At 47.1% G+C, this 25,340-nt stretch overlaps 1 protein-coding gene across 20 annotated transcripts in view; it reads right to left on the bottom strand.

Annotated features, from left to right (window-relative positions):
• NDEL1 (nudE neurodevelopment protein 1 like 1) overlaps positions 1–25,340 on the bottom strand; it is a 46,125-nt gene that overhangs the window by 4,816 nt on the left and 15,969 nt on the right. For 5 of the 20 annotated variants that reach the window (XM_065563324.1, XM_008163820.4, XM_008163817.4 and 2 more), the window contains 8 exons: positions 21,604–21,701; positions 20,152–20,305; positions 18,558–18,706; positions 17,117–17,253; positions 14,305–14,478; positions 13,298–13,389; positions 10,688–10,839; positions 8,503–8,634 (listed from right to left, as the gene is read on the bottom strand). In XM_065563324.1, the coding sequence (XP_065419396.1) occupies positions 8,538–8,634; positions 10,688–10,839; positions 13,298–13,389; positions 14,305–14,478; positions 17,117–17,253; positions 18,558–18,706; positions 20,152–20,305; positions 21,604–21,689 (1,041 nt within the window). In that variant the 5' untranslated portion in view covers positions 21,690–21,701 and the 3' untranslated portion in view covers positions 8,503–8,537. Of the gene's footprint in view, positions 1–7,263; positions 7,360–7,569; positions 8,635–10,687; positions 10,840–13,297; positions 13,390–14,304; positions 14,479–17,116; positions 17,254–18,557; positions 18,707–20,151; positions 20,306–21,603; positions 21,702–23,675; positions 24,097–25,340 lie in introns of those variants that run through there. The other 15 variants (XM_065563329.1, XM_065563326.1, XM_065563325.1 and 12 more) reach the window with 7 other exon arrangements.

Here is a 25,340-nt window from a genome sequence, read left to right as displayed (position 1 = left end):
CTGCTGGACCATCTTTCAGAGTTTCAGAGCTCCCCAGGGCAGGGCTACGTGACGGGCCAACACCCAGCGTCTGAAGGTTCTGGTTCTACTGAGGATCCTGAGGATTCAGTGGCAATGGGTTCCTCATCCAGCTTTCCTTAGCCTTGGCAGCTTCCTGAAAGGGGCTATTGAGGACCCACTGCATAGCGACCAGGGGAGGGAAGAATTTGGAGAGTTCTATTGACGGGGTGGTTGTCTGCTCCAGGGGCTGAGTCAAGTCTCTGTAACAGACACCATTGGTTGATGTCACTGTAGCGGATAATACCATTATAGCAGCTGGTTTCCTGCAGCTCCCCCCCAGCTCAAGAATGGCTGCTGTTTAGCACTGACGGCATTCACACTCGCTGAGGAAAAGGCCCCATCGTTCTTTGCAGAACTAAAACAGAGTCACCGTGCAGGTTAGTCCACAGCCACTGGCAATCGTTACTCCTTTGGGCGTTACACTGTTTGCCAGCTGTGACGCCAAGTCAGTATCATAGCTGTCCTCTGTCTGGAAAACCCACAACGTACACAAGTGTCTCCGTGCACAGGTATCAGCACAGAAAGATTCTTTATGACCCTGTAGAGGCTCTAACAACTTTCTGAGCGGTGCTGGAATGAGCCGGGGATGTTCCTGTGCACACTGCCAGAGCCAGAAACTCCACCGACCTTTAACCAGCTCTTACTGGAGGGGTTTGCAAACAGAACAGCTGTGATCGTCTCTCTTGGTTAAAAAAAACCTTCCAGGGAAATCAATTTACCAATTTAAATACTCAAAAGTCAAAGTCAAAAAGTTTTCTTCGCCATATACACCCTGCTCCAATGGGGATGGCAGATGTTTTCGGTCCCCAGGCTGCTGTTTAAGTGGATTGGTATTTACATTAACATACACCGGGAAGTAACATGAAATATGCAAGATGTGCAGTGCAGCCAGGGGCAATGTTATCATGAGAACCTGCGTTTTAATTTCCTGATCTTTGAGCTTTAGTGTTGCCATAATGGAATTTCAGAAGAGTTAATACACAACATGGCTGAGTGACACACGATCCCCCACTGATGCGGTCTTAGGGGCAGAATTACATCTTCACAGCATGTCCCAATTTGCAGGGCCATAAAACCAACTTGATTCCAAACTGCCGCTGGACAGGAAGCAGCTCCTGCATCTTGCTGAGTTAGGGCAGGAGGGGGAGGGACAAAGTGCCTTAAACATGAGGGCTTTGCTCTCTCCTGACTGAAGTAAAAATAGCTGAATTTTGGCTACAATAAACGGGCCGAGGATCATCACCGGGAACGAGGCCACTGCTGGGAAACGCCAAGGATCAAAGCATTTCCAACATCCCCTGCTCAGATCAACCAGCTCCTCTTCAAGGCTCGCAAGGTGTTCTCATTCTGGGGTGGTTCGTCTAAGAGGTATCTTCACCTACCGCACTACAGAGATTGGCCACAACCAATACTCTGAACTGAGTTGGCAAATGTTATGATCCTGGGTTCAACCGAACTGCCCTGAGACTCCTACTGAGGTGCTAACAGCTCTGCCCGCTTTGGAAATCACAGTAGCGGGACTGAGTTTTTCTAAGAGCCAGCAAATTGCTGGTTGGAGCACTGTGAAAATCCCAGGCTGGGAAGATTAACTGCTCACCTTTCAACTCAGAGCCAGGGTTATTCAGTGTCCAGCCAAGACTGGCGTACAAAGGGACTCTTACAATCCTGTCAGCTCAACAGCAACCCCAACACCACACTAAAAGCCAGGGGATGGGTTAGCAATGAAAGACGACGCAGAGCATGGGAACAAAACCAGCGGGTAACGCTCCACACAAGAAACCCGGCTGGGTTCCAGATGGAAAGTGACTTGTCCAAGGTCACATAGCGAGTCAGCAGCAGTTAGGGCTCAGCTCTCTTCACTCCCAGTCTTCTGCTCCAACCACTCGACCATGCTGCCTCTGTCCTTGTCTCACACACAGGCACTTGAATCTCGTGAGGCACATTCATTATGGATGGCCAGTTACGCCATGCCCGTAAATGCAGCCACGCAACGCTTCCCAGAATGGCTAGCTCTCGCTGCGTGGGAAGATGCTCTGGAGTCAGTCTGCCATCTAGCAGCCAGGATGCAGCCCTCTGGGGAAAATGCTGCCATGTGAAGGAGGTGAAACATCAGAGTCTCCTCTCGATCTGTGCCTGGCGGAAGGGCTGAGCGACAAAGCTCTGCAGGCTTGGGAAATGCAAACTTCTCCAATTTGGCTTCGTCCAGTGAATTACTGCTGCAGTGTGTTATGGTCAGCACGCGGATGGCTGCCAGCATGGGAGAATTCAGCTCTCAGTAGCACTCAGGGCCCTTTCCATAGCAGACCTTCCCCAGCAACTTGCTGCCCCCTTTTAATACTGCTTGGTTCTTATCCACTGGTGCCCTGTACTGTCCTGCCATTTCCTCGGGGACCTTCGGCGAGCTCCCCACTGTAGCTGAGCAAGGCCCAGAAGCCCCCTGACAGCGCATCGTCCTGGGCAGATGAGCTGTTGATGTGGCAGAGCCCAAACGAATCACTGGTGCCAGAACTGAGCCAAGCCGTCCCTGGCTTTGCAGGACATTAAGGGGGAAGGCGGCTTCCGGGCGGGAGCTACAACACCTGGGGGTGAGTCTTATCCACATCAAGAGAGTATCTGACTCCGTTAGCTCTGCCAGCAGCCACATTGAGAGGCAGCAGGCCGTGCTGGGTCTTCCTGTGACCCTAACTCCCCCTTCTGCCCTTCCCGGAAGTGAGGGCGGGAGGCGACACCTCGAGGAAATCTGATGGGCTTCAGCTCCCAAGTCCATGAATGTCTGCAACTCCCTGCTAATGCCCTGTTACATGGGAGGTTTGGCACTACCTGTCCAGCCCCTGCAGAGACTAGAACAAGAGAGTGGGGGTAGGAGCTCCTCGGCACGCCCTATGAGTCAGGGCGACACGGCCATGGCTATTGGCGATGGCCTCTAGCTGGGAAAAGGTGCTTCGGGAGGGGTCCGGCTCGTACTATAGGTTGGCTCCCTTACCCTAGCGAACACCTGGACCCGTTAAACCATGGTGCAGTACTAGCATCTTTAGAAGAGCCATTAAACCTCATGCGTCAGGGTGTCAGACTCTCTGTGGGATTAGGAGGAGACCTAATGTGGGGGGCAGATTATCCCCCACCTTCTACTGCAGGGTGCATACATATTCCTATGGAGCATCTGCCTGGCCACTGTCAGAGGCAGGGCACAGGGATGGACCCTGGCTCTGAGCTGCTCTGGCAATTCCTGTGTTTTTCTAGTATCAGAGGGGTAGCCGTGTTAGTCTGAATCTGTAAAAAGCAACAGAGGGTCCTGTGGCACCTTTGAGACTAACAGAAGTACTGGGAGCATAAGCTTTCGTGGGTAAGAACCTCACTTCTTCAGATGCAAGACTTGCATCTGAAGAAGTGAGGTTCTTACCCACGAAAGCTTATGCTCCCTATACTTCTGTTAGTCTCAAAGGTGCCACAGGACCCTCTGTTGTGTTTTTCTAGGCACGCTAAAAACATTATTCAGCTCAAGACCCCGCAAATCTTTTGAGCACTGAGTGAAGGCTGAGTAGTAGTTTATCTCCAGATCAAACTACTCCTGGAGACAATGGGACCGAGCTGGCTTGGCCATCACATCTCGGAGCAGGGTATAGAGGAAGGCTGGGACAGGACAAATGCATTTCAAGACAGCGCAGCAAGTGGCAGGCACAGTGGGGTGGAGTGTGAGAGACAGACACCCTTACCAAACTCGCCTGGCAGGCGGCAGCTCTCAAGACATACATGTCGGGGGTGCCCCAGCTGCCCTTCCTTTGCTACCGTGTTTTATTAGTTGTATATGGGCCTGCTGGGCTGGCAGGCACGTCCACGCTACACAGGGACGTCATTGTTTTCTAGGAACATGAACTAGCGCCCAAAAGCTCATTCTGCATGAGGACAGGTGAACTCAAACATTGCTGTGGAAACCTGACGTCTCACCTTCCCTGCCTGCTTGCCAAGGTGTCTCTGGACAATTGCACAAGCCCCACCTTCAAAGATCTGACATCTACTGGGACACCTTTCTGGGAGTTCTGCAAAAGATGACGACGTCGAGCCCAGCTGGATTGACAGGTGTTTATTGATAACTCTGTACTGGATATGGAAACCTGCCAAGTCTTTATTTGCCTTTCTACACACTCATCAGCTGCACACTGGAGCCTGGGAATCTAGTCCTTTGCCTTCTGTTCTTCTTTGTGCCTGGTCTCTTTCTGAATCTGTAAAAACTGAATCAGACAGTCTCCATGGATTGCTCTATGCCAAGGCATTGGCGAGACTTGAGAAAGAATGCCTGTATCTTTATACACAATCCTGACATTGGTTAACAAATGCAAAACTGATTAACTGGCTAGCTTAGAAGCAAGTGTGGCATATGAATGATAAGTATCTGATAAGGCACCAATATACTATACTGGGCAAGATGGAGAACTAGTCTTTACATTACACCAAAGGTGGGTCCTGTACATACAAACTCTGCTTTCCGCTTGAGGCAAAAACTCCAGCTCTTGTTTAGGAGCTCTTCCAGGTTTTAGAACCTTTGATAACTAAAATATTTGTATGGCAAGATATACAGAGCAGCTCTCCAAGGATTAGCAAGGAACTGGTTCTCATGGCATTGTTCAGACCCTGCTTGCCCTAGCTTGATCTCGTTATAGAAATAAACCTAACGCTGTTGCTCTGATTCAAACAGAGCTGACGGAATACAAGACCGCCACAAAGAACGGCTCCAAAAACTAGCAACCACTGTGAAGATACCAGAAGTTGGTGTTTAAGCTAAGAGCACCGAGACCATATCCATCTGTACTGTCTTGAACACATTCCCCCTTCGTGTTCGTTTTAAGTTAAAATATTGTGCTTATCACAAACAGTCGTAATACCACCAGTGAAAGTGAGCAGACCGGTGCTTGCATACTGTGCCTGACCCCTCCAATCCATCCTCTCTTACTGACAAGACACCCATCGGGTCTCACATTTGCCCTTTAGGTCCTTCTTTTCAGACTAGCTTCTGAGATGCTCCCAGAGCAGTTTGCATTCAGTGAGTCCTCAAGCTACTCAGCGCAGGACACGTGTGAGCAAGTGCTGTCCACCGAAACCTTCCAGGAGTCCCGCTGCATTTCTAGTTCTTCCCCGAGGGCCCCATGGAAGACATCACAGGAGCCTGAGTTTCAGGGGATGCCAATGCTGTAGCTGAGAGTGACCATCCAGCCTGGCTGGACACACTTGTGTTGGCGGGGCTCGCACCAGTACACTAAAAATCACGGTGGGGATGTTGCAGCCCAAGCAGAGGCTGGGGTGGCCACCCATCCCCCTGGGTCTGAGCTCAGGTGACCAGCCCAAGCCTTAGCACCACACTGCTATTTCTAGCACACCCATGCAGACTCTGCCAGCACAAATCTGTCTACCCAGGTTGGGAGCTTTGCTGTACAGATGTACTGTCCGAGGGCGGTGGCTGAAAGTCAGGCTCCTGTCAGGTACCCAAAATCCCTAGTCCCTTTTGGAAAGCTAGGCCTTAGTGATCTCAGACAGACGGAGGTAACAGGGACGGATTCAGGATCTTAGGCTATTAATTTCTTCCTTTGATTTGGCAACTTCTCTCCTATCCTATCATGTATTTCCTCACTGGTTAATCTGCATTTTAAGCAATATTTTATATTTACACAGCACCTTAATTTGGGGGAATCGATCTCTCAGTGCTTTACAAATATAGCAAATTAATCCTCACAACCCTTGTGAGCTAGACCAACATCTCCATGCTACAGATGGACAAACAGGCATACGGGTTAAGTGACTTGACCAAGGGCACAAATGAATCTGTGGCCCAGCAAGGACTAGAGCCCAGATCTCCAAGCTCCTGACCCACCTCTGAACCCCCAAGTCCATCCATGCAGCCAGTTTAGGGTCCGCATGTTGCGCCAGATTAAGACTCAATCAAAAGGAATCGACCATTTTCCCTGACATCCTTCCCAAGGGGATGCTCAAGAGCCTTCAAAAACAGACAGACAATCTGACTGAAGCCTCCATATAAACATCCAGATGGTCTCTGTAGACATGCTGGCCCCGCTGAGAGTGATCGGCTTTTTCTGGGGATAGACACTATTCCCAGGACATCCTGATCCCATCTCAGAGCCTACAACTGCAACAACCCTAAGAGCATCAGAGACTCCCCAGCCATTGCTCAGTGGCTTTCGCTGACCAAGGAACGCGTAATGCTGTAAAGCCCCTTTGCTTAGCCAACGGCCAAGACTTTGTTCCAGATATTTGTGCAAAAGGTGCAGATTCGGTGTCTGCTGTGCAGCAAATGCTGAACAGCGTAACACTGGCAGACATTGGGGGAGCAGCAACAGGGACTAGCAACAACAGCTGGAGACCAGATCCCTTTAACCCTGTGATCATTTGTGTGTTTTCAGGGCTTCTTTGAGACTTTCTTCACAACTGTATTATTACAGGAAAAGGGTGTTAACCTTATCCCCAACCCCCACTCCACAACCTGGAGGACCAGCGGATTGCTCCTTTGTCTGGCCCCTGGTCTGACCTGCCTGGCTTGGGAGACCCACTGGGTAGCATAGCACTCAGGTCATGGGAAGACAAGCCCCTCCACTCCGTCAAGGTTATACACACCGAGGAAGGAGCCCGGGAGGGTTAGAGCCAGGGAGCTGGCAGGATTCTATTCTTGGCTCTGCCACTTACTCATGACTTGGGCAAGTCACTTCACCTCTGTGCTTGTTTCCCCATCCATAAAACAGGGATAAGACTTATCTGCTTCACAAGGTGGTGTAAAGTTTAATGAGCTGACATTTGAGAAAGGGCTTGGTGATCCTCAGATGAAGGACACTAGAGGAGCGGGAAGGTTTATCTGCAGTGAGATAATACAGGCCAGTATAAAGCAAAACCAGTGTGTGCGGTTTAGTCAAAGGCATGCATCTCTAACTGTATTGAGAGCACAAGCTGCATTCAATTCCCAATTTCCCATTCTTGAGTCTGAAAAAGGTCACATGATACCAGGACACTTTGTCTGATGTAATGATGGGAGAGAGATTGTGATCAGACAAAAACTGTGGCCTTAAGGTTTCACTAATGGACTATTAGATCATAAATCTAAGAGGAGCTAGCCCCGTGCAGTGAGTAGAACTGACTACTGGTTATTCTCCAGCTCCAAGCATGCAATGCATGCAGCTCATCACTCCAAATGAATCCAATTACCCATGAACAATGTGGGGAATACAACCTTTTCACGCCTGATGGAGGAAAATGGAAACAGTTTATGTAAACAGTACAAGGGAAATTCTCAGACAGCACCTGGAGGGTAGAAACGTGGGAAACGCAACGGAGTTAAACCCAATCAGAACTCAGCTAAACAGCCGTGAACAAACACTGCTAACCTACTCTGCAAGAGACAGCTTAACGGACCTACTTCAGTGACAACCTATGTCCCAAATTCCACCTGTTCCCCTCAACTAAATAGCCGAGTAACCTGAACACAAGGAATCTGTGCCTTACGCCACTCACCTGTCATTAGAGTTCCTGGAACGCAGCAGACTCCAGAGACTTGGATCGCTTTTCCTGGGGGACATTCTGAGAAAGATGGACTATGGAGCGTTCATGAACAGCAACACTATTCTCATCCCCATGCACTATCCCCACCAGGGTAGAGTATCTCTGTAGACAGCAGTGGCAGTGATCTAGTTAAGGTTGGGCTGGGAGGCTTTTCCAATTGAAATCCCAGTTTATGGCTAAAGAGATGTTTTTTCCATTGTTTTGGATTAACTGGGGATATATGTCAGCTAAGGCGGCGAGTTTAGCAGTGGGGGTTAACAACGAGTTAATGCCAGGTGTACCCCAGACAGGCACTGGGCAAAGTTTTGCCCACACGATTTTGTCAGTGCACCTCAATCCTGCTATTCTCAGGCCTCTATAGCAAAGCTGATCACTGTTGTGGTCAATTGTTTCCCAAAGTGGATCTGAACCCAGGTTTCTCAAACGAGCAGGATCCCCAGCTGTACTTCCTGGTTCAGAGGCATTAAAAGGAAGAAAAGAGACGCACTCAGCTGGAGTTACCCAGACTGTTCTGCAACCCCTGGGGTCTGGACAGGAACGCTGCCTTTGTGAAGGAACAACATTCTGCAGGGAATTAATCTTACACCGGCATGTGGGCTAATGCTCTGTTGGAGCTTTTAAAATCTTGGACGCATTAGGAACCTTCTTAGCTCCCCTGATCTTAGACCACAAGCCCAGCTGCTCCTGCGGATCTCCCGCATGATACCACTAATTGCATTGTTCCTAAAGCTCGGAGCCGGCCAGGCCCAGGGTCCCTCCCACCCCGTTCTATAGATGCCTGCACAGCTCTGCTTGCCAAGGAGAGATGAAGGACTTGTCAAACACTGTAACCAACAGAACGGCAATTTGCAAAGGAAACGGTACTATAATGATTGGCTGAGTTACCTCTGTCACAATCCCACCACCCAACAATAGGCTGTTCATAAGGCAGCAGCAGCAGATTGGATCGGGTCTACGGGCACACGAGGCTGTTTCAGGCTCCAACGACAGTTGGGGGCAGGGAGAAGAGTACAGGGGCTGGAGAGAAAGGAGGAGAAGAGGGGAGAAGAGAGGGCATGCCTCAGCTCAGCCCTTTGTGCCTAGCTACCACAGCAAGCCATGGACAAAGCCCTAGCGGGTGCTGCACACCGCTGGGGGAACACAGCGACGTGGCTAGAGGCTAATCTTGTGCTGCAGTGTGTAGGCACAACAGGGCTGACCTCATTCATTTCACAGTACTTTGTGGCTTAAATGCATAGACAAAATGCATAGGATCGACATAGCAATAGCGGAGATGTGGATGGAGCACAGATGCTGCCCCAAGCTTCCAACACACACCCATTTCAAGGGAGGAGCACAGGGGAGGGAGGGAGCAGGTGTGAAGAGTGGGATGCCAGGGTACGAATCTCATGGGAAGTGAGATATGTGGCACAGAGAGGGGGAAGGAGGAGGAAGAGGTCAGGGCTGTGTAGAAACCGCCATCTTGCATGCACGTTCATCTGTCAATTACATTCACTCTGTGATACTTCTAACCTCCTTAGGTGTCCATTATTAACATGCTGGATTTTTAAACTTTCCCCAGAGCCAACCTGCTTCTAACTGAAGACAACCAACCCACTTAGGCAGTGCTTAATGATAATCTGGATAATTAACAGTGACACCCCTCCCCACACGGCAACCAGCTTACTTGTCACATCACAAGGCAGTGTAGCAATGCTGGGATCTTAAGCATAATCCTTCCTCATCAGCTTTCTTAAGAGTTTGCACCTGGAATCTAGGCTATGAATTGCAAGCATGAGTACCACTGTGGTGGTGTGCTGCTAATCAACAGGCCGGCAACGTGCAAACCAAGTGGAAAGCTCTTTGATTTGCACAACATTGAATTAATTTTTTTTTTTTGTTTTGTTTTTGCAACCAGGTTCTGGCTAAAGATTTCACATGGTAGTTTCCAGGATGTGGCCTACTCTGCCGGCCATATAGCAACACTGCAGCTGAGCACAGAGGTTGCAAAGACTGAAATGTCAGTGTTTACAGTGGCACTCTAGAATTTTAACAGTCAGTATAACACCCGAAGAAGAATTTACTATTGCAAGTTAAAGAGGAACACCAACCCCTTGGTCTGTAATATTAGCGTTAAAGAGCATGTGCCATAGGGTTATGGAAAACTGTAGTACTGAAGAGAGTATTAATACTGTGACCAATGATGATTATTCCAGCACTGTCAGCGTGCATCACAGATGCACAGCACTTTACAAACACAGCAGAAATGCTCTCTGCCGCACAGTTGCTCTTATTTCTGCCTGGCACCCAAGTGCAGGGGTCAGTGGCACATACAGTGGGGGAAAACCTCCCTGGTGCTCCTCCAGTGTTTGCTCCTCGACGTCACAAAGTGGAAGCTCTGACTTCAGGCCTGACGGCATGAAGGTCAAAGGGAGCTTTGCATGAACAAGGAATAGAAGGATTTGGGCCCCAGGGGCTGATGCGCAACACAGCAACAATTTGATGGCTGGAGCCCAGACTCAGCTAGCTCGAAGGGGCTAATGACATTTTCGTTTTCCCCTAGGAAGAGGAAATCAAAGCAAGCCATGCCCCACCCCAGGTGGGAGTCTGCTGCCTGCACTAGGCAGAGGGGAATCTGACTGAGGGGAATCTCCAGGCTTGCAGAGAATGCATTCCCCCCAAAAGGAGCAACGTGGTAACTATGGTAATTCCAACACTAGTCACTTGACATTCTTTTTACACTCACATTCCAACTCACTAGCATTGTTGTTTTGCTGCCTGGGCTTGGAATTACCATGGGACGCAGCAGGCCAGGAAACTAGGAAGTGGGAGAAACAAGCAACAGCAGTAACCTCCACCAGTCAAGAGAAGGGTTTAAGCAGTAGAGCTGTTTTTTCTCCTTGCTTAGTAGAGGTCAGCACTGTAACCTTGGCTGCCACTGTTCCCGCAGGGTCTAACCCACATTATGGTTTATCTATAAAGACAAATGTTCTATTGGGCTAAAAGTGAGCGGAGAAAAGATCTGTCTGTTTAAAAAGTGACCCTGAAAGCCATCTCCTTTTAAGCCAAAAACCCGTCAATCCCAACTCACCCTTTGTCAAAGAAAGACGTATGCCCTGAAGGAGAGAACTTTGTGCCGTTGCTGCTCATCAGGCTGCTGCTAACGTTGCCTGAAATGTAGGATTTCCGTGAAGCCTGGTCCTTTGCAAAATTCCTGCACGCAGCTAATTTGGATTCTAAGGCCTGTGGAAGGAATAGAGTGTACAGCTGTTAGAACAAAGAGCTCTTCTCCACTACATGACTTGAAATGGCCACTGGCCACTAGTGAGCCGGGGGCCAATGTGATGAACTTCAGTACAAGCTAAGCTTCATTGTAACAAAGCTAATGCTTTTAGCAGTTATGGCTGCAAAGAAAACCTTCAGAATGGGAACGCTGGGCCAAGTTCTCAAACGTGCTCAGCATCCACATTTGAGGGGGAAGATTTCCAGAAGAGATCAGCTTCCATTTAGGCACCTAAATAAAGCGGGCCCCTTCTCAACAGGAGCGGCTGGATGCTCAGCTCTTGAAAATCGGTTTCCAAATGTAAACTGCTGTAGCAGCATCTTCCTGAACCTGCAGGCGGCACCCGGCCCCAGTGCTGTTCCCAGCTTCCCCAAGCAGCTGACCAGGCTCCCCTAGCTTTCACCACTGCTCTTCAGAACCTTGTAGGCAGCTGTGAAACTGACAAGAATCAGATTAATTTCACTCTGCTGCTACTGCTTGGGAAAACAGAGCAACAGTGAAGGCAGATACTGGAGCTATTCACTGTAGAGGACAAGTCAGAATGGAGAGGACGAGGGTTGTCAGAAGGAGTGGAGATACCCACCCACCCACAGCAAAAAATGCACCTCACCCTGTCACTTGAGTGGGCCCGGGTGTGGTTCAAGCGGCAGTTGATGGGACAGAGGGCTCTCCTAAGCAGGAGTCAAGAGCAGCTCCCTGATAGAAATCCCAGCACCAATCCCTCCCCAGGAGCTGCGTGTCTGTGTGGGAAGTTAAGCTGTGCTTCTCACCAGCCACTGCTCTTCCCTATCAGCCTCTGGCTAACGGGTCTGGCCAGATTTTCAAGTCCTGCTTATGTAGCTCAAAGGCAGGGATGGCAAGAGTACAGGAGCAGATGAACAGATGTATTGACATTGTGACAACCTAGAAGCAAAGACAACAGCCAGCACTGCACAGCAGGCCAGCCTTACTGGGGGAATCTGGGTTTTTAACCAGAGCCAGTAAACAGACAGGGGAGCGGTAATACTAAGAAGAGGTAAGGTGCTGAAAGCCCCAGCTAACCTCACTTTGGGGTGCATTCAGCACAGGACGAGACCCTACTTCTCGTGCTGGAGGTTTAAGCGTTAGGTGGGCTCTGCTGGTTCACTGAGGCAAGTGACTCATTACCCACCCAGATGTAAGGGAGATGAGAGGGGCTCTCAGTGGGACAGAGGAGATCTAGAGTGTGGGCTGAGCAGTCCCGAAGGAGGAACCCCTAGAAGAAGCCAAGCCAAGAAGTTCTGAGCCAATCTTTTTCTTACTATTCATAAAGACAGGGGTGAGTTTGGACTTTACACAGTGGGTGGGCTGGGTTTCTAAGGGTGGGCTGGGAAAGAGGTCTGCTTACTCTTGGGCTCCAGTCCTCTCAGAATAATCAGAAAGCTCCTTGATTCCAAATAAACTCCTCTACAACCCACACTGATTCTTACTCCTGCCTGCCCTAATTAGCCAGAAGCTCACAGGCAACAACTGGATTTTTAATTTTACCTTTGCTAAAATGATTTCCCTGGTTGTGGCTAATACTATTCACAGCAGATTAAGCAAAAGAGAAGGATGAAAATCAGCCCCAAGGGCCAGATTCTAACCTTAGACACAACCGTGTCCTGGCTTTAGCTTGAAACCTTGACACTGTGCATTGAGGCACAAGCATACGAACAAGTTTTTCATGACTCAAAGCAAGTACAGCCATGTCCTCATTATATTGGTGAGCCCGGCGCTCCAAGCAGCAGATGTTTAAAGCATTTCTCCTCCACTTATAGTTGTAATCCATTTAACAGCTCAAACATTTCACTTCCCTACCAACTGCACCATGGGGAATATTTGGCTCTCTCTTGGCTTATTCTATTGCCTGTTCACCAGCCTCACATAGGCCGCGTACAATTCTGAGACATGAGTGTGATCGGAAACTGCTCTGCCCTTTGTCACTCTTTTATCTAAGGGCTCCCTGGTTATTTTGTTTTTTTAAAACAGCTGCAGGGGGTTGGGGAGAGAGGGGCAGTGGCTCAGACAGCTGGAATGCACACTACGCCCGCCACACCAGGGAAGGTCAATCTGCACCGTGCCTAGGCATGAGACCTGCAGCCCCTTGAGAGAGAGCTGGTGTGATCCTGTGGGCTCAATATTCAAATGTGAGCAATCCGTTTAGGGTGCCCAGTCCCACAGTTGGATGCCCACACTATACGTTCTTGCCCAAACGCCAACCCCAGCACCCCAATGTAGTACTTGGAATCTGAGAGCATGATGTGAAAGATCCCTCGAAGGCTAAAGCGGGGCTGTGCAGAGGCATGGCCCCACAATCGCTTTTAGGCATGACTGACACGACTGCAACTGGCAGCAAACAGTCCTATAGCTCGGGTCTATCACAGCAAAAACATGGGTCCTATAGGACAAGGCACTTACCCCGACTTTCCGTAAGAGATCCCCCACAATGTTCAGTGCCGATATTCTAGCAGAAGGAGTTAGGGGGCTGGTACCAAACCCATTTGGTATAGCTGCAAACATAAATGCACTTCATTATATGGGCTGCTTCTCAGAAGTTTAAAATAGTGTATTCAATAAACTAACTTCTGCATGAAAGGGGAAATCTAAAATTCCACCCCAGCATGGCCTCCCATGCTGCTAGCCCCCTATAATACACACACTGTGGGATAACCAGCTTAATTTATACCAGCTGTCTGCTTTCACCACACTCTGCCTATAACAAGGGTTTGTGCATTCCCCAGCTGCGGAGCTGGCTGCACAATGCACCCCCTGCCACAGAGCTGTGCTGTGGAATCAGCTTCTTTTTTATGTTTTTAAATTATGGTATTAGCCCTTATCATTGTGAACAGCCTGTCACACGTGAAATGAGCGTAAACCAGTGCTGTGCTGTCTCCCAGAATCTGCAATGGGAAGAGGAGCACAGAGGTGTGCACTGCCTGCAGCATCTCATCTCACAGTCACTGGGAGACCTAGTTTAAATGATCAGCATTGTGACTTATTTCTCTGGTGGTCATTTTAGCAGAAAGATCCAGTGATTGCTTATCCTACTATCTCAGACTGTCTCCCCACGATACCTAACCTCGCCCGCCCTCTTTTGCATTGTCAGTGCAAAAATCTGCAGCATATTGAATACTCAAAGGCAGGGTAAAGAAAGTTGAATGCAATATCAAATTAAACCCAAAAGCAGAGCTGAGTCACTTCCATATTAATTCAAAACTCTACTCCTTAATTTACCTGAAGCTGCCCCAGAATTTCTAGCGGGCTGCAGGAGATGCAGCTTTTAGGCACAACTTACTGCAGAGTACTTGGTGCCTATACGTTCCTAGCTTTACCCAAGAGTGCCACAGTGGAACCGAGCTGGTGGGAGTGCTGCTTGTCAGCACAGTTTCGTGTTCCCACACAACCACCCCTGCTGCACGGCATACCTTTTGGGGAAGGAAAGCTATTCTCTGATCCTTTTCCAACAGGCGTGGCGGGCAAAGAGAGAGATGCCTGGACAGCAGAATCCATCTTTTCACAGTCTAGAGTCGGAGAACTAGGAGCAGACTTCCTGGTGACCTCCTGTTGCCTTTCTCGGACAGCTAACTCTTGCCGTAAGTCTGGAGGTTGGGAAAAAAAAAAAAAAAATTTCATATTTATGGCTTGATGGTTAAAAATACAGCACCACGATCATCCTGGAGGCACGTACATGGCATTCTTAACACAATCCAACATGAGCTTCCCAAGGCCACACTAAATGGAGACTCAACCCTCACCAAACAAATGTACTTCACCGTCAGCTTCTCATCTAAGAGCCTGAGCAAACAGCTGGGCTTTGCACTGTGCCCTGAAGGTCAACAGATCCTGGCCCTTCAGACAAGGCGGTGAGGGGAAGTAGATTCTTCAGCCATAAGGTTGCCCCTGAAAATGCCCTCCGGCCATTCAACTCTAGAAACCCTAAGGACACCCTAAGCAAGAGCCAACCAGCTGATCAACTGCTGTGACATTGGTAGGAGCCAAACTGCATAGGGTGTTATAGCTCAAAATCAACCTTCCCATTGCAACTGGCAGTGAACAGGCAGCCAGTGGAATCTTCACCACATCAATGGAATATGCTCCTCAGAGCCAGCACAGCTGAGTAAACAGGCTCCTGTGTCCTGCCCCAGTTGCAGCTTGTGTGTAGTCATCGGGTGGTCCCGTGTAGAGTGCATTACAATAACCTCTTGGGAGGTCACAAAGGCATGGACAACTCTGTGTCAGAGCTGCAGAGAGTCATTGCTTCAAACACAAAGGTGTTTCTGGCCAACAGCTCCACCTGTGACCTAACAGTGACAGTGAAGATAAATGCAAGCAAGGAAACTCACAAAGGCCATTCTTCACTGGACCTCCAGAAATTCCCATGCAGAAAATGCAATGCCACCTAGATGGCCTGGATATGGTTTCACCTAAGTGGCCTCCATTGCGGCCTAGATATTTCATGACAAACAGCATGTTTGTTTCACCCTTTACGTGACTTGTCTCGCAGCCTTACTATTCTTTTAACAACCAGGGCTGAACATTCCTGGATGTGCTTCTACACCCCACACTTCTAGTATCAAGCTAAAACATATAATAGGTGTTAATTTAAAGGGAGGTGGGTGGAGAAAGTAGTTGGGCATCTAACTCCCTGAATGATCTTGCCAAGCGGGCAAAACCCCTTGGTTTGCCCACTAAACCCCCAGATACCAAGCAAAAGGGTTGTTAAGAAATTGAGAATGTCTGGGCATAAATTGATAGTGGATTGGAGAGGCAGTGTAATCCAGTGGACAGGGAGTCAGGAGACCTGGGTCTATTCCCAACGCTTCCAGTGACCTTTTGTGTGACACCTCCCCTTTCTGAGCATCTTTTTCCTCTACCGCTCTTTTTCTGTCTTATCTATTTAGATTTTAGTCTCTTATTATACACATGTATAGCGCCTGGCACAATGGGGCATCAAAATCAGCAAGAGGCTTTAGACGCTATAATAATGCAAATTAATAATAAATAATAAATGGGAGAGTGTTATTTTTAAATAAAGTGTGAACTTAGTTTTCCATTTTTATTTTAGGCAAACCAATTAGATTTTTCACAGGCCATTGGTTTCTCATGTGGACTGTCAGAAAAAGCCAAAGCAAAATGTGTTGCATATTAGAGTTTTTAAAATACCATGCACTTTTAGAGGTGTTTTCAAGGGCAAACTGCAAAGCAAAAATGAAAACCAACCCAGATACACAGGTTTGAAAAGTCAGAAGTTTTGTATTTGAGTGGGAGAGCAGCAATTTTTTAAAACAGCTAATGTATCTGACTGCTGGCCAGAAAATAATACGGTTTTGTTTGTTTGCTTGTTTTTCTTCTTCTATTTTAAAGAAGTTGAACACTTTGTTCATCCCATTTTGCAACTGGGTAATTAATGTTGATCATTCAGATATTCCTGAAGATTTGCCATGAGTTTCATTATTACTGCCCTTACTGTAAGTTGTGATTTGTATGTTTCGTTAGACAACAACATTTGGTCTTCCTTTTTGTCTTCTTTGCTGTCAGAGACAACTCCATGTTTGTATCAATAAGACATGAGTGATGTTGGGCACAGATCTGTGAACTGAGTGACCCTACTAACCAGGCTTTGGAGTGCCATTTATCAGAGAAATTCATTTCAACCAGCCTTTTGATATTCTTCCCTCACTTCTTCTTGGCGAAATCCTTCTGGGAATTCCTGGTTTACTGAAGATGTCCCAGAATGTAACATCACTAATCCCGCAAGTCTCATTGCAATCCTTTCTGGGATATCTTCCAGAAACCAGGCAACTTCCAAGAGGATTACAGAGGACAGCAGAAAATTTCACAAGGTTAGTCAGCATTTATTTCCATGTCTAATCCCATCCTCACATCGCCCCAACAACATGCACAGAGCCTGGTTAATGGAAGCATTTGACACACAGATCTGTGCTTAACTCAGTTTTCATTTGGAATTTGAATTCTCCTGAAGCACTCACATATTTAAAAAATCCTGAATGGATTTGATGGTATTTCCCCCCACTCACTGGATGAGATTTCTTTACTCCCCTTAACTGTGTAGAAATTATTAATCATTATTATTATTATTGAAGATTAACATTATACAAGCAGCTTGGGCCCCATTGTGCTAGGTGCTATACAAACATGAGCTGTCGTTGTTAGAATACATCTCTATTACGCAGCCACCCATGTACTAAACCAAAGAATTAATCAATCAAGCTGTACCTCTCGCTTCATCCTTTAACCTCTGTACAGAAACTAGCAACGATTCCTTGTCATCCAGCTCACTTTCTAAAAATGCATTTCTCTCAATAGCCTGGTTCAGCCTTTGTTCAAAGTCTTCCAATGAAACTATTGTTGCCCTAGAAACAAAATCCAAAATATTAGTCTCTTCAGATCAGCTAACATAAAGCACATTGGAAAGCATAACAACAAAAGAAAAAGGTAAGCAAAGTCCAAAACTTTACAGCTCTGCCAGTGCATCCTGGAAAAGACCATGAAGTGAGGGCTGGACAGGTCAGAACTCTAGCAGCTGGACTTCAAGTGATGTAAACCACAGCTGTGTAAGAGCTCACCAAGCACTGATCTCCACTCACTCTCCCTTCTGCTCAGCGACCAGAGCCAGTCAATGCAGCACTCTGCATCAACCCAGAGGACTTGCAAGGTGCTACCACCTCCATGCGCCGAGCAGCTGACAACTCAGCAAGCCAAGACAAGTGTGGGACTGGAATATTAACTCAAGCCCCAAGTCAGTAAAGTACTTAAGCAGATGACTAACACAACATGCAAGCCATTCCACTGACTTCAATGGGACAACTCACATGTTTAAGAAGTTAGCCATGTGCTTGCTAAATCAGGGCCTGAGCCCTGTGTCTGCCATGCCAGATAGCCAGAGACCCAATACTGCTACTGCTGAACTCAATGGCAACATTCCCATTCAGTTAACAGAGGCAGGATCTGTTTGTTACTTTCCAAACAGGGCGTTGCTAGCAGCACTCTTGCTAGCTTTATGCACTTCTTATCCAGTATGCAGTCATTCCCTGCAGCCAGCCACAATGCTTATTAGGTAAGGGAAGAAGAGACTCTCTAGACTTGTTTTATTTACAAGGGACTGCATAAGGTATTAGCTTCTTATCGGAAAGAGGCTGTGTCCTGGAAGGATCACACATATGCTGTAAGAATCATCTGGCTGCTGATGTCAAACCTGGCATGCTGGCTGGGCTTGCTTTTATGCTCTGCTCTCATCTTTTAGGAATCCATAAAATAGAGTGGAAATTACTGCTCTTGTTTCTACCTTGATTTACACAAAATAGAATACTTTAGAATTCTCCAACAATCCAGGTTCCTGGGCCCAATACCGGGGTAACCAGGTGGGATTTAGTAACCTGTGATATGCAGGAGGTCAGACTAGATGATCTGGTGATCCCTTCTGGCCTTAAACTCTCCGATTCTAGGTTCTTGCTGTACTGCAGGGCTAAGGAGTGAGTGAGGCTAACTGCCTTGGACATCTGACTGGGCTGGAGCCTCAATACAGTTTTAACTGCATAAGTGCAACAATATCTAGTGTCTCTCCTTATGGAAAGTTACATCCATTAGAGACAGTCAAGAGCTGTGAAGCTAAATGACTAGAGGAAGTCTAGCAAGACAATCGGTTTATAGCCTTCACCTCTTAGCGCGCTCCAAGTCGTCGTTGGCCTGTTCCAGCTCCCTCACATATTTGTGTAGCTGGTCTTTAATGGCCCGTGTCTGACTCAGGTCATCTTCCAACACCGACACTTGCTTGTAACTTTGTGTATATTGGTGTTCAAGTTTCTCCTGGAAATAAGAGGGAAAGCAAGATTAATGTTGCTAATATACAACCTTCTGAGGCAAGCCAGAGCCAAACAAGAGGGAACAAAGTAACACACCAGAATCAGTCAGCTCCTGTGGGTTTGTTGGTGGTAGCACATAGAAACGCCATTATTAACATGGATATTTACTAAGCATCAGCACTGGGCACCCTGAAATAAAGAAAGTCAACATGGTGCACAGCAGGGATCCAGTCACCAAATAGCTAGTTATTCTCCCAAAGACACCCATCAACTTCCATTCTCAATAGTCTGTAATAGCAGGTCCAGGAGGCCCGGCAGACCTACAGGTGGCCAGGAAGCAATACAACTGCTCGAGAGGATTCTGACTGCATGTTTCCCACACTTCAGACAACCATCATGATACAACAAGAACCGGCCTGAAATCCCACCGTTGAGCAAAAATAAGAGCCACTGGAATCTGCTTCTTGACTTCACAGGGAAGTTCACTCCAACACCTTTACCTGGAAAAACTGGAAGGTGGCGGCTGACAGTCTGGTTGGTTAAGAATGTCCGCAACTCTGAGAATGCAGCTAGAGACTTTTCTGAAGAAGCTACTGGCCTCAAGTACATGCAGATTTCACAGCTATAACAGGGAATGGATAAGATGACCAGGGATAGCCACAGAGCACGTTTGCCCCGGCTCAGAACACAATGGTTTCCAGCTACGTTCCCATCTCCTGTCCCGGATGGAGTTTCCAAGAGCAGGACCAAACCATGGTTCTCTCCAAGATCCCAGGGCAGGGTGAGAACAGATCAGCCCAAATGCATTAATCAGAATAGTCTATTATCTATCTGAACACTCTACAGAACACTATCAGAATCTCTGCTGAAGGACATGCACAAGTCAGAGGTCTTCAACTGCCTTACAAGTCTCACAAAAACTAAAGACATTCTGGGCAAAAAAACACTGATTCACAGGAATTAGCTGCACAATCCTACTGCTGAAATGAGGCCATTGAATCATCTCATTCATAACAAAGCAGATCTGTAGTGTGTCCATCGCATGGCTACGTTAACTTGCTGTAGTAACAACAAATCCACCAATTGGCAAAGTCTCCGAAAACCCAAATCTGCTGCCCTTACTCAGGCAAAACTCAAGATCAAGCTCAGAAGCAAAAGGATCCGAGTCCTGTCCCTCTTATGACATGGCCAAGAAACATAGCAAATTCCTCCACGAATTTACCTGACATCTAAGGTGGCTGGTAAATACCTGGTCTTACCCATCGGGCATATGTCATACTCAAAACTAGATCTCAAACATATGACTGCCGTCCTCCCTTTATATTCTGGACACTTATACTAAATTACCAAAAAAACCTATACAGACCAGACAGATTTTGAATGATAATTTAGGACCACACTTTTGACTACCCGCAAGAACAGGCCATTCCATTACAGACACTGCCATACCTTTAATGTTTCCACTTCATATTTCAGTCTTTGGTTATCTGCTTGCAAGTCTCTATTCCTCTGTTCAGCCTGCACTAGCTGGGCCTCCAATTCAGCTTCCAATTCTCTACTTCCCTCCTGGAATTCAGCCAGTTCTTCACGTGCTTCCTGGAAACTGTAAGCAGAGGATTCGTATCAGTCATAGGTTTAGCTTGTCAAGTTATAACAAAACCCACTGATCTTGTCTAAAGATAAACCCAGGAAGAATCTCCAGCATATTACAGGACTCATATAAACAGCATCTCTTTAAAGAGAAGAAGGGAACTGTGGTAAGCTAAGAGTTACATGAAGTTCAGCTAGGAAAGGAAATTCATTTCTGTGCAACACACAAACTGCTGTATTAAAAACATGTTTAAATACAATTCCATGCACCAAGGTCATTAACAGGATGTCTAGGAGTTTGTCAAAAATTCTCTATTCATTAACTTTCACAGATAGCATTTATTAAATCATTTCATGGGCAGGTTTGGTATTAGCCACTGAATTTTTAACCAGGTTTTGGTTGAAAAACATACGACTGAATGCAGTCTAACAATAGAGAACAATATTGCTATACCATACGGTCACACCAAAGTAACATTAAACCCCAACCCTTTTCTCGAACATAAGGTTATTAACCACTTAGGCAGAGAGCCAGCATACACCACTGCAAGGTATTAAATAGCTAAAAGTAGCCACTGCCCACTGTATTCACGTCACTGACATGTCTGTATCTGCCCTGTGCTTAACAGCTCAGCTCTCAGCAAGCAGCAAAGTTTATAGGAAAGTGAATTATAAGGGTACAGAAATCAAAGATTTCCCTAACCCCTCAAGGCCCTGAATTTTTTCTGACATTCAAGAACAGCTCAGGAGATGCCAGGTCCCTTCAGATGCTCCCTGTAAAATACGCCAGTTCTGCGTTTCTTTCACCAGTCTGACACATTCAGTGGTCTGGAAGCAACATGAATTCATTAGCATCCTGGGCTCTGATGTGCATATTGGGACTGCAGGAAGTTTTGTTTGCTGCACCTGCGCAATCCACAACAGTAACGCAGAACAGAAGGACAACACTCCAGAGGAAAGCAGGCACAGGTCCCCGAAAAGCAGAGTACTGCTCCAGGGTTTTAGATAGCAATCCGCAAAGCCAGCCCTGCTAATGTCAATAGTAGCCAAAAGAAACTCATACTATCTGCCCTAGGAGGCTGCAAACCACAACCTGGAGCTCTCAAGTTGGTAATGCCTATGCAGAAGATGCTCTGCTTCCAGCAGTGGGCTCTTACTGACTGACCTGGCATTTCTAAAGATGAAAACGAAGAAATTCATTTGGACACACCTGACACTTATCAAAGCATAACCCCCATAGAGAGGCAGGTTGATTAGCTACGTTCTGGTAGAACTAACAGTAAGCACTGGTCTAGGAATCCAAAACAATACCTTTGTTTATACTTCAAGGAAAGCTCTTTCCAATAAGCAGTTTCTTCTTTTGGACTCGAAAAATCTGGGATTTCTTCACAGTCCATGATCAATGAAACCTGCAAAAGGCAAACACAGGAATAAGCTAAGGACAAAGACAAACAGGAAGTCCCTGGGATTGCCGCTGAATGCTGGAGAGACCCCATCACCGTGGCCTTTCTTGAGTTTTTATGCCTTGCCGAGAAGTGCAAGTGAATTCAGCGTTCATGAAACAGACACCAGTAATCCCTGACAATGGACAGGCACAGTGCAGACAGACCAGCACCAGCCAGCAACCTGCCCACTATTCCAGCTCACACAATAGTTTTGTGATGGTTTGTGATCTGAACACATGGAGACCAGAAATTGAAGAAACTCTAGTCCTATTTTGAACCTAGCTCTGAAGAGTTAGTAGCTTCACACATTATCTAGGACCTCTTTCTACAAAGCTTGGTTTTAAAATTAGCAGTCATCAAATTTTAATATTAATCCACTTAAAATAAGTGTTTTTAAAAGGACAGGTATTGTGTCTAGAGTTGGTAACCCTCTCCTTGATGCAGAGTATAATCCCCAATCGGGCTAATGAGAGTCACGCACTTAGCAAAAAGACTTGTCCCCTTTAAGGACTGACAGCCCAACCATGTGCTATACAGGAAGGAAAGTCAATTTATTTTTCTTTCACTAATTTGAGTTCTATTTGGTTTTGATCTGGTTTACATTTTTCAGGTAACAGAAGGAGTTACAAAATTAATTTCACTCACTCAGTCCTTCCAAATCAAATGAGAAACAGGTAGAAAGGGCTAGAGTCTGTCCTATGATTAAACTGCCCATCCTGGAACAGTGTTTTTAGTCTAAAGACATTCAGAGGGCAAAGCTCCCCTTGCCAGGGCATCTGGATCAGGCTGTATTGGTGGAGGGAAGTTAGCTCTCTAAGGTTATGCTGGAAATTGACTCAGCAGGGCATGAAAAATGCACTTCTTAATGGAAACTATCTGGCAGTAGCACAGAGAAATTTACCAGACTCTTCAGTTTCACTGAAGTCTGGTTCTGAGCAGCAGCATCTACCTCTCTATTACATGGCACTAGTTACTGTCAGACCTGTGCACTTTGTACCACCGAGCTGCTCAAGAGCACAAAGACATAAGACAATCCATCTCTGTCCCCCTTCACTACAACAACGAGGATGAGTACTGCCCTGAGCAGCTCTGGGTATGTCTACATTACGAGCTGTGCCGCTGTAGCATTTGTAGTGCAGACACTTACTACAGCAATGGAAGGGATTTTTCCATCACTGTAGTAAATCCACACCCTCGAGAGGGGATAGCTAAGTCGACAGAAGAATTCTTCCATCAACCTAGTGGTGTCTACACTGGGGCTGAGGTCGGCTTAACTGTCTCCCCTAAAGTTGTGAATTTTTCACACCCAAGACACACAACTAGGTGGACATAAATTTTAGGTGTTGACCAGGCCTTAGTGTCTAGATTCTGGTCAGTTTCAGGGTTGTTCAGCTAAGAGCAGAAGCAGCAAAAGTGACGCATCTTGTAATTTTTATTCTGCTGCCGGGAAAAGAGATGAGTAACAGGGGGACGTTTGTTTCACAGTGGGGCTTGGGCGCCACACTTATCAGATCCCTCTTGCTTGGCTGATGTGAAAGTTGTAGTGGAAGAACCCACCAGCAGGCCCCAGTGGAAGCATGCTGCACTGGGCTTCTTACCAAGATGCTGTCTCTGAACTCCCTCTCAGGAAAGCCCCATCTTTTATACTAGCATCTGGTCCATTACTCAAGCCCTCTGACCCAGATTTCATTGTTAAATCCCATGAAGGAGGGTAGGAATGGGCTGGCTTCTCCCTCACCTTCAGGACAGACACTTTAAACCAGTGATTCTCAAATGCAGCCACCAGGACTTTTCTTGAGCCACAGCCTCCTGGGCAGTGATGGGAGGCGGGGAGTTAAAGCAGCGGCCCCCTCCCCCAGGGCCGCCAGCAGTGGTTGGGCCCTGCCCACCTTTGGAGACACAAAAGCTGGAGGAGCAGGCAGGCAGTGGGTTCCCCACCTTCCCAGCACTGGTGGGGTCAGGCTTCAGCTCTGGGGTGGTGAGTGGCAGGCTCCAGCCACGGGGCTTCAGGCTCCATTCCCTGGCCATACGGTGGTGGGCTCTGGCCCCAAGGTCACCCCCCTCCAATGCTCCGGGCCCCCACTGCTTCCATATTCACCTCCCCATCCAGGGCTTGCCAGGGCTGAGTAAGTCTGCGGTGAAAAGTGATATTTGTATGTTTGTTAATATCACTTTTCACAGCAGACTTAGTAACTTTTTTTATTTTTTAATTTAACTAGCACATTTTCGGGGGGCAGGGTGGGGAGCAAAAGACAAGAACATACAAAGCACCTTATTTGTGTTTCTATTCTGTTTAGGTCCAGTAAAGAATAGAGACAACTATACATTATTTGTATTATTGAGTCTGGAAAAAAAATCCGACATCAATAAATTACATGATTTGAACGTGTCTATGTGGATATTTATAAGTTTTTCCTAAAGTTAATTAAGTATTTTAGGAAAAATTGTCGGAGCGGCCACCAGCAAGTGATGGTGGCCCCACTCTGAGGCCACCAAAAAAAATTGTTGCGAGAACCCCCGCTTTAAACAATCCTCATAGCACGCTGCTCCTGTCAGCTCAATCAGCCATACACAGCTTGTCATTTGGGGCTCTAACAAGCATCAATGCCCATTTCCATCCCTCCAGGCCTAGACTCGCCAAATTGACATCTCCTACATCTCTGTGACCCACATTTTAGAGGCCTGGCCATGCTCAGTAAATGTGGAACAACACAACTGCACTGCATTCAGTAAAGGGAAAAAAAAACCATGAGCACCTTAAGACAGCAATACTTAATCCATAAATAATGCAAAGGAAAACTGCCACTGTATCTCTCCAGCCCAGCCTACAGCTGCTACCATTCATGTCAAGAGACCAAATTCATCCAAAGGGTATTAAGCACCTCAAAAACTCCTCTCCCCCTGCCCCTAGAGTCACTTCAAATGCACCTTGTTTTCGAATCATGAGTTTATCACTATTTATCTGCTTTGCCAGGGCCCCAGTGCTAGGTGCCGGCCCGATACAGACCAAAAACCCGGTCCAACCCCCAAAGAGCTTCCGGTCTAAGTAGCATTTTGTTGTCCACATTTCAACAGACGGAGGATGAGCTTACATGTGGATCCCATGCAGCTTCACTGGAATTCCTATCAGCACCATAGCAGCAGCAGCAGATTTTTGCCTGTTAATTTTCACAGGACAGCGCTAGTTGAATATTCATTTAGTTTGGCGGGGGGGAGGGGAGCTGCGGTAGTTGCCTTTGGCTGGCAGAGCAGTGTGAACACACTTTGTGCGTACTAGACAGCTCTGGAGCAGTAGCAGCGCAGGAGTGCTCAGAAGAAAACACTGGCTGTGAATTTATTTTCACAGTTATTTTTAAGTCTGCGAAAATAAACGAACAGGGAATATGTCCCAGTTCTACAGTACATTTCCTTGCACTGGTTATACCGGTTATACCTCTTACCAAGGCAATTTATCATTGTGAAGGTACAAAGGTTAAGCTTCCATGCAATGGCCTCACTTATACACCCGCAGTCCCCTTGACTCAACATCATTAAGGCCACATAAGTGCAACCTACTTGAATTCAGTCCAACTCTGCTCAAAGCCTCATCAGTGAACCATGTTT

This window comes from Chrysemys picta, chromosome 12, assembly GCF_011386835.1.
Source record: "Chrysemys picta bellii isolate R12L10 chromosome 12, ASM1138683v2, whole genome shotgun sequence".
NCBI lineage: Eukaryota > Metazoa > Chordata > Testudines > Emydidae > Chrysemys > Chrysemys picta.
Note: the sequence above shows the minus strand (reverse complement) of the source record. Positions and strands in the feature narration are given on the sequence as shown.